The sequence below is a fragment of the Dromiciops gliroides genome, chromosome 1 (assembly GCF_019393635.1).
Source record: "Dromiciops gliroides isolate mDroGli1 chromosome 1, mDroGli1.pri, whole genome shotgun sequence".
NCBI lineage: Eukaryota > Metazoa > Chordata > Mammalia > Microbiotheria > Microbiotheriidae > Dromiciops > Dromiciops gliroides.
The window spans coordinates 536,431,461-536,441,032 of record NC_057861.1 but is presented as its reverse complement, the minus strand read 5'-3'; the positions used below and the strand labels follow the sequence as shown (position 1 = coordinate 536,441,032).

The window sequence follows — 9,572 nt, the reverse complement described above, 5'->3', positions numbered from 1 at the left end:
ATCTTTTTGTGGAAATTTATTTTGATTTGGGGACCCTACCTTTAGGCTAAGATTAGGAAGCCTTAGGCCCTCAGGGTCTCTTCTGTGTGGGAGGTGCTGGTGCCCCTCCCCCTCTACTTCAGCTGAGCCAAAAAGCCCTGTGGGCTGTACAAGACCCCAGGTTAGACGGCTGGGGGAAAAAGCCCCCAGCTCCCTCTGCCCTGAGCGGAAGTATCTGAGAGATCCTGGGTTTGTCCAGGCTGGGCTCTGGCATAGCCTGTGCTGAAGCACGTGAGGCTTGAGTGCAATCCCTGCCCCCTCCCCCCCCCCCCCAGCCACAGCTCTGGCTGGCAGATTAGCTTGGTGTGTGGGTGCAAAAAGCCCTGAGATTTGAGTGGAGAAAAGAAAGATATATATAGACCTGGGGGTTACACTCAGAGGGTGGCAGACTAGAGACAGGGCTACAAGGAGAAAGCTAAAGGACTAGGAGCAGAGAAAAGAGAGGCCGAAGGGCAGACTGATGGAGCAGACAGACAGAAGGTTGGTGAGAGAGAAACACAGGGGTTCAGCAGTGGCAGTAAGGAGAGGAAAGTTAGAAGCAGGGGGATTTACAAAGTGAAAGGGGCTAGGAGTTAGAATAAAGGACCTGAGTGCCCTAAGGCAAGAGGTAGCTAAGGCCCTTATTGTATTAAAGAAGTTCCAGGTGCAGCAGGTGGGAAAGAGATGCACCGCAATGCAGTCAGGTTGTACATTTTATTTCCCTGTATTCTTAATTTTAAATAGTATCTCATAAATAAACTCTGCTTTGATTATTTAATTAAGAGGCTTCTTAATATTTTGCTTATCAATTTGGGAGTGGAGCAGTGTGGTGGAACTTTATAAATGGCCCACATTAAATTAATAGCAGTTAGATAGCCAGTTAGTCAAAAGTCCCCAGATCAGTCCTCCAGTCAGCTTAGTCCTCAAATTAGCCCTAGTCATCAAAAATATTCTACATTTTGCAGCACAGAATGCTGCTGTAGCATTTGGAACCTGGAACCCCAAAGCAATGGAAAGAGGGATAGGAGAATAGCATATGGGGTTGTTTGTGGAAAGCCTGTGGGTCAGGTCCTCAGGTGAGACAGTGCAGTTTTGGTGCTGGTAGCACGGTGGGAGGTGAGAGGGGGGATACAGTATGAGATCGGGCTAGGTATCTTTTCATGAATTTTTTTTTAACCTTCTTTGGAATCCAGGTGTTCTAGATGACAGAGACATCAGAATCTGCTTTATCTTTGGTGCATAATTTCTGTTGAGAGTATGAGGATCAGTGAAAATGAAATGTCAAGTCCTCCTTCTTGTGAGTCATGTGACCCGGGAGTCACCTACATTTATTTCTTAATATTTTCAGTTTAATAAAATGTTTGGTTTTTAAAAAAATTTCTACAGTTGATTTAGTACAATTCACCTTAAGAAGCATTGGTTTGTTTTTGGAACAAATGAGAAGTTTTGTAGCTTTTTTCAGCAATGTTCTGCAGGTGTGAAGCCTCTAGATCAAGGGTGCCAAGCATTCTAGGAGGTAACAAAGCTGGAAGGGGGTGGGATGGGGAAATGGTCAAGATGAAGGGAAAAAGGAGCAAAGTAGAATAAGGTGAAAAGTAATGAGAGGGGGCAGCTAGGTGGCACAGTGGACAAAGCACTGGCCCTGCATTCAGGAGGACCTAAATTCAAATCCAGCCTCAGACACTTGACACTTACTAGCTGTGTGGCCCTGGATTCAGGAGGACCTAAATTCAAATCTGGCCTCAGACACTTGACACTTACTAGCTGTGTGACCCTGGGCAAGTCACTTAACCCTCATTGCCCTGCAAAAAAAAAAAAAAAAGTAAAGTAATGAGATTGTGGTTAGGTAGGGGGGAAAGTCTGAGATCCCGGAGGGGGCACAATTCTGAGTAATAAGGACACTTAAGGTTTGGATATGGCGATGGGTAGCTGCATATTTAGGGGAATGTGATTTTGCAGAGCTTTGACAAAGCAAAACCACATCTCCCAGGCACAAGCTTTGCACTAATGTAACTGACTCCTGACCATCATCCAATAAGAGGTCACTGAGTTCAGATCTTGGTTTTTTAGTTTTTGGACTAGCTCTCAAAGGAGAGAGAACACTATTTACTTAAGTGAGAAGCTCCCCTTGTTTCACATGAGATACAAAGCATCAATTACCTAGACAAGCGAAAATGGGCTTTTGAAAGGTGAAAGAGTGAATAAAACCCACCTCTTACCAGGTCACAGCCCATGGCTTCATTTAAAACAAAATTCAATTCAATCTCAGTGATATTTAATGAAGGCATCCTATGGGCAAGGCCCCATTCAAGAAGAAAGCAGTGACATGGGGTTTTCAGAACAGCAGGCTGCCCAGAAAGCATTCTGATTGGCTTTGGACTCGGAAGATGAAGTTGAACTAAGCGGAGGATAGTTCTTGCCTTCAAACAGCTTATAGCTTTGTTGGGGAGAGATATTACTAACCCATGAAACTTAGAGAACTACGTAAGACAGTATGTAATCAAGTGCTAGGTCCTCTGGGATAGACTTTCAGTGGTATAGCAACTAAAACAAAGGAGAGATCTCTGTAACCTGCAGTGGTTTGGAAACATTTATGGAGAAAGTGAGACTTGAAGTAGGGAAAGGGAGAACAGTAGGGTTCTGGAAGGGCTAGAAGATAGGATGACCAGGTGAGTTCCTGAAAGAATTATACATTTCAATCTACATATTAAAAGCTTAATTAATGCTTGTTGATAACTGATTAATAGATGAAAATAGAGTTTTCTCTATTGAGTATGAATTGGGAGGGAAGATTCTGTAAGAGACTAGAAAGGTCTTGGGTAGAAAGGTACACAAGTGAAATATAGTCAATTCAGTCTTTTTTTTCCCTTTGACAGGGCAATGAGGTTTAAGTGACTTCTCCAAGGTCACACAGCTAGTAAGCTCAATTAATTCTTAAATCCCAGATTGGCATGTCCCTGTCACTTAGCACAGTACTAGATCTATTCTTCCCAATTTCATTTGGTGTATGCTCAGGCTTTACAAACATTTTAGCATTAGCTTGAGAAAAACTTTAACCTTCTTTTTACATCCCATAATGAATCCTAAAACCAAAGTCCATAACTGATTTTTGGATTATATACATTTTGGATTGTTTGTACCACTGCTCTGCTCCTGTAGATAGAAATCATTAGGAGCTGGTTGCATTGGCAACAATTTGAGCTCTTGAGAAGAAACAGGTATGACAAAGGTGTAATGATAATGTTAACCTGGAGAAACTATAGTGACTCCCAGCCATTAGAAGTTTGGTGAAACCATGGAAAGTGAGCTGCCCTCATTGAGACTGTATAGAATCCTGGAAATCGTTCTCTCTCTCTTTCTCTGTCTGTCTGTCACACACACACACACACACACACACACACACACACACACAACACCCCCCCCCCCCCACATTTAAGCACCCTGCAAGCTTTCCCACCAAGAATTAAGAAAAAGTCTGTCTCCAGGCTGGATTTAAAGTCTGCTGAAAACAGATGCCCACAAGGCAACTCAGGCTTCCCTAAGAATTCACTCTCACAGACCATATGCTCCCTGCCTGGGTGACAAAGACAAGCAGGTGGAAAGCAAGCATCCTCTGATACTGTCAGCAGACGGCATCTCTGTGCTGACGGGAGGCCGCATTACCCGCCAACATCTGAGGAGGGAATGTGCAGATCTGGAGCTGCCATATGGATTCCTGAGCCTTCCCTGATCTTGGCTCCTGGGAAGTCTCACTCCTTGATATTATGCCTGGGTTTGTAACTGGGTGGGGAGAGAGGGCCTAAGGGCTCTTTGCCATCAATTAAAAACATACACCTCATCCCCATTAGATGTTGAACATGAAGTCATAAAGAGACTCTCTCAATTTGAGAATCTCCCATCATTACATCGGTCCCCATAAAATAAAATCCCACACGGGAAAGGAATGGGGAGCAGATGACCAGATTTCTATTAAGAGCACATGTAGCATTTGAATAAAAATAAAGGCAGACATGGCTATTGGAGAGCAAAAGGAGGTGGGGACGTAGTTCTGAGAAGAGGCATAATCTGGTTCTGACCTATATTTTTCATTCTTTCTTAAAATTGATGCCTTTTGTCTTTTCATCACATCCACTTCTGAATACATCCCTGCTGTATCCAGGGAACTTCTCCTTGTGACAAACATTTTAAAAGAAAAAAAAAAAGCCACTCCGGCAAAAGGCCAGGTCTGATGCTATATACAGCATCCCCTACCCCACCAATGGAAGGAGGGAGGTCCATTTTCTCTTCTTTTTTCTCAGGTGCTATCTATCCACCCCTCCATCCATCCCTCCATCCATCCATCCCCTCACCCATCTATCCATCCATCTACCCATTCACCCACCCACCCATCCATTCATTCACCCATCCATTCATTCACCCATCCATCCATCCATCCATCCATCCATCCATCCATCCATCCATCCATCCATCCATCCATCCATCCATCCATCCATCCATCCATCCATCCATCCATCCATCCATCCATCCATCCGTCCATGATGGATGGATAATTTCAAAGGGTTTAGTTTTGACACATCACTGTTACCGTGTACATCATTTCACTGGCTTTGCTGACATCACTGCAACAGTTAATACAAGTCTTCCCACGTTGCTCTGAATTCTTCATATATGTTATTTCTTATGGCACAGTAATATTCAATTACATACATGTATTATAATTTATTTAGCTATTCCTCAATCAATTTTTAAAAAATGTCTTTGCTGCCTCCCCCCTCCCCAATGCTGTCATGAATATTTGGGTCTATGCAGTACCTTCTGTTCTATCTTTGCTTTTCTTGTGCTATATGCCTAGCAGCAGGACCTCTGGGACAAAGGGTATGGTGGATCTGTACTCTCCTTTTCCCAAACATACTTTCCAGGCTCCATATTTTTTGCCTGCACTGTTCTTTTTTTTTTTTTCTCTTTTCTTTTTTCAGGGCAATGAGGGTTAAGTGACTTGCCCAGGGTCACACAGCTGGTAAGTGTCAAGTGTCTGAGGCAGGATTTGAACTCAGGTTCTCCTGAATCCAGGGCCAGTGCTTTATCCACTGAGCCAATTAACTGCCCCCCCTGCACTGTTCTTAATGGTTGGCCCAACCTCTCCTCACATCTACACCACCATATCTCCCCACTCTTCCTTCAAGGTCCAATTCAAATGCTATCTCCTATACTGAAGCCAGTCTCTGACCCCCTCAGCTGAAAGTTGGCCTCATCATCCCCCTATCAGAAACTCACAGCACCCTGGTGATACCTCTCTGATACATGTACTGATCATACTTCATTGTGCATGGAGTAGAGCTGTCTACATAGTTTGTCTCCCCCACTCAGTTAAGCTTTGTGAGGGCACTGACCATGTTTCTTCACCAGCAAAATGGGGACAATGATGCTGGTGTTAAGTACCTCATGGAGTTGTGTCAAAGAAGGTCCTTTGTGAACAGTAATGAACTACTATGGTCTTTGTATCACCTCAATACCTAGTATAGGGTTTTGCGCTGAATTGGATAATGACAGTGATAACCACAGCTGACATCTAAGGTTTGCATGGCACTTTAAAGTCTCATATGATTGTCACCAACAACTCACTGAGGCAGACGCCAATCATGTTCTTATTGACCAGATGAGGAAAATAAGAGGACTTTACTCAATTGGAGGGCTAGGATGAGAACCCAGGTATTTCCTAACTCCAAGCCAAGTATTTTTGAATTTTTTAAAATTAGATCCTGGGTTGGGGGGGGGGGAGGAGCAGCTAGGTGGTGCAGTGGATAAAGTACTGGCCCTGGATTCAGGAGGACCTGAGTTCAAATCCTGCCTCAGACACTTGACACTTACTAGCTGTGTGACCCTGGGCAAGTCACTTAACCCCCACTGCCCCGGAAAAAAATTAGATTCTGACAAAGGGAAGGGAAGAAAGTGAAGTGAGCAGGGCAGATTTGCCCAAGGGCATACTGGCTTGGTTCTGCTATACAAACACTTGGTTACCATGTTCTCCCAGACTGACATCAGTCATTGTATCCTGGCCTCCTAGTCTATTAAATTCCATTATAGTTACCCTTGCTGTAACAACACATCTTGTATCACTCAGAAGGTTTGGCTCGTGATCACCATGATTTAAAGAGGGTGTGATATATAAGCTCCTTTTGGAAGAGTTAAGTATATTTCACTCCCCCACCCCCACCTCTTCTTTCTTTCTTTAAAACAAAACAAAACAAAACAACTCATAGTATTTCATGTCTGGGAAGACTGTCAAATCCCAGCCAAGCATTGTAACTGCCAAATCCTTGAAGAATCAGGTTGGCAGGATTGGCGAGGAACAAGTGGTCAATTAGTGCTGTTATTCAAGTCAGATCTTCAACCCCAGGAACTCCTGGTGGTAATTAATGTTTTTGTTTTTCTTTCGAGAAGAATTTGGGGACGTTCCTCCTTGGAGATGACCACAATTCATAGAGATGTCACAGCCATGGAGTGCAAATTAACTCTATCCAAAGGCAATTACACCAGGCTAATGGAAAAATGAAATGAAACAGGCAGTCAAATGAGAGTTAACGGCACAATGGTCAGGCTTTGTTTTTATTAAAAACAAGGCCAACCCGTTCAAGTTCTGCCTGTCCAGGTACATGTTTTGTCTGATTTGTAGCATCCCCTGCCCCCTCTTTCCACCCTGCTCCAGTGTTTGCACCGTAACCAAGCAACAAGTGTTGTGGAAAGCTAGAGAACGAGGAGATAAAACCAGAGACACTCCACGGCTCTGAGATCCCTTGCTGAACTCAGACAGGTTACTACCAAAAAACCAATTTATTACCCTCTCCTTGTGGGACATACAGATCTCAACAATATGCATGCAATGTTGACAGTGATGGATTACAGCTGGCAGGGGAAGGACTGCATTCTGGATCCATTTCTGAAAAACATCCCTTTGTAAAACACACACACATACACACACACATTCATTCTCATTTTCTGTCTCTGTCTCTCTCCTTCCCTCCTCTAGGTTTTTGGAGGCCCTTCTAAAGCCAAGGATTTAGATCTCTTTACATCATTTTAGGGTGATTATACCCTGATTCAGGAATGTTTTTAAAACACAAAAGGTCCATTCTTCTTGTATCCCAGATAAGATCAAATCACTTAATAAAGAGATCACCAGACATAACCAAAGCTTGTATCTAGAAGTAGAAATAATAGGTTTCAACAACAAAGCTATCTTTGCCTCCTCCCGATAACCTGCCTGGGAGAAGGTTGGATGATGCAAGTTAAAAAAATACTCTGTTGCATGTACACACACACACACACACACACACACACACACACACACACACACATTCATGGGACAGAAGGGGGGAGCCATTCTTTCCTGGGGCTTCAGAAGACAACTTTTCTTCTGTTGATGGAGCTACAGAGACGCTGGCTTGTCTGCTCTTAGGAAAGCAGCTGTAGGACTTGTCGAATTCTCTCACTCCTCTCGATTAAACTGGAGTCTTCAGGCTCTGGACTGTCCAATTTCTTCATGAGCATTTCAGCTTTCTGCACTGTTACCTCTCGGGCGCTTCCCTTCAGACCCTCCAGGTAGTCCAGCAAAATGGAGAAATGCTTATCTGGGACCTTTGACAGAGGGAGACAAAAGGAAAAGAAAAAAAGAAAACTCAGTGGAAATTAAAAAGAAAAATGATTTCCTGTTTTAGATGGGGATGGTAGAGGGGCAGAGGGAGAGGATGGACCCAGTGGGTGGGGGCATTTGGAGGAAGAGAAGCAAATCACTAGCCAGGAACATCGTGTTCACTAAAAGTTGCAAGAGGGGCTCGAAGGTTCACTTGTTCTGGGAAAACACGCTAAGCTCAGAGAAATCAGCCGCTGCAGCAGAGTGCACTCATACCCCTGGTGAGTGACATTTCCAGACCACAAGCTCCCCAAGTCAGAGACAGAGTGATTTGAAGGAGGCCTTGCAAGCCAAGCAACACCTCATCAAATGTAACTCTGTGTGGCAGAACGTGATAATACCAGCCATGGCTGAGGGCCGAGGGCCTGGCCATTCTGGACAGAGCCGTCGGTCATGTGCCATGCTCACAGCCAGTCTGCAAAACAACTTAAATTCCAAGCCATATGGAAACCATTCCCAGGTGACATCTAGGCCGGCTCTGTTACATACACTTAAGTATAACACGCCTGCAATGAACGATGACTTAATGGTCCCCAAGCCTTCTGTTTTCCTTTTCTTTTATTTCTTCTTCCATCCTCTTGCTCTTTTCACAAATGGGTGAGAGAAGGGGTTTAAAAAATGTTAGTTTTGTGCTCAGGAGGGGCCTTTGCTGGCTTAGTCACTCAACACCAGATCTGGAAATGGAAAGGGATGATTCTGAGAACTGTGGTTTTGTGATTTGTGTATATTGTTCAATGAGGTACAGAACAGAACAGAACAGTGGTGAGAGTGGAAGGGAGCCAGGAAGACTTGAGTTCAAATCCTGTCTCAGACACTTAGTAGCTCTGTGACCCTGGGCAAGTTACTTAACTACTCCCAGCCTGAATTTCCTCATCTGTAAAATGAGGGTACACAAAAGCACCTACCTCATAGAGTTTTTGTGAGAATCAAATCAACTATTATCTTTAAAGTACTATATGAATGCTAGCTATTATTAGCTATTCTAAGAATGGATCTCTATCCTCTGCCTGTCAGTGGAAATTGCCCTAGCATCTCTGATTTATTCTTCATGTGGTAAGAGATATTCAGATTGTACACCACCTGTGGCAGCCGACTTGGTGCTGAGCAGAGGACAACGCAGCTAGAGGGTGCCTTAAGTTGTTTTTCAGAAATGGCCTCGTATTGATTTTCTACTAAGTCAATAAGAACCAGTAGTGATAGAAGTGCTAGCTTAAAATCCAGGTATCAGGGGACATCATGAACAGTGGGATAGGACCCTGTTATCCAGGGAGTGGTGAGAACAGACCAGTAAACATGGGCAAAGGTTGGGATTCGTAGGCATTCGTTGGCTGGTGGTGACAATAGGACAACAGAGAAGTCAGTCTGGGGAAAAAGACCACTACAGAATTAAGAGGCTGAGATGCCAAGAATATAATACAGAACCAGAGACTGGAAATTTTTAAAAGGGACAGTGGGAAAAGTTAGTGGGGAGGGACAAGATGGAAGAAACAGCCGAACAGCTAGAATGAAAGAGATTACTGTGAAGAAAATGCTAGCCTGTAAGCTCTGGGACACCAGGTTGACATTTATGGATATATGAATTTTATTTGCTAGCTCTTTACTTTAGTGTCTCTGTAGGGACTATATCTGCCTCATGGATGCACACAGCAGACTAGGCGTAAAGGAGGAAACTTAAAAATGTGTCCCTCTGCTCTCCCCTGCACCCCTAACCCTGGGCACCCATAGCAACACTTTATAACAATGAAACCTGAGAGGGTGAGTAGAGCAAAAGGAACACACACACACACACACACACACACACACACACACACACACACACACACACACACACACACCACCCGCCCTGGATGGAATGTTTAGACTC

The 9,572-nt window shown here is 44.0% G+C and overlaps 1 protein-coding gene across 2 annotated transcripts in view; it reads right to left on the bottom strand.

Annotated features, from left to right (window-relative positions):
- Positions 1-6,830: 6,830 nt before the first annotated feature.
- C1H7orf50 (chromosome 1 C7orf50 homolog) overlaps positions 6,831-9,572 on the bottom strand; it is a 356,496-nt gene continuing 353,754 nt past the window's right edge. For both annotated transcript variants that reach the window (XM_043964182.1, XM_043964188.1), the window contains one exon: positions 6,831-7,653. In XM_043964182.1, coding sequence (XP_043820117.1) covers positions 7,471-7,653 — 183 coding nt within the window. In that variant the 3' untranslated portion in view covers positions 6,831-7,470. The remainder of the gene's footprint in view (positions 7,654-9,572) is intronic.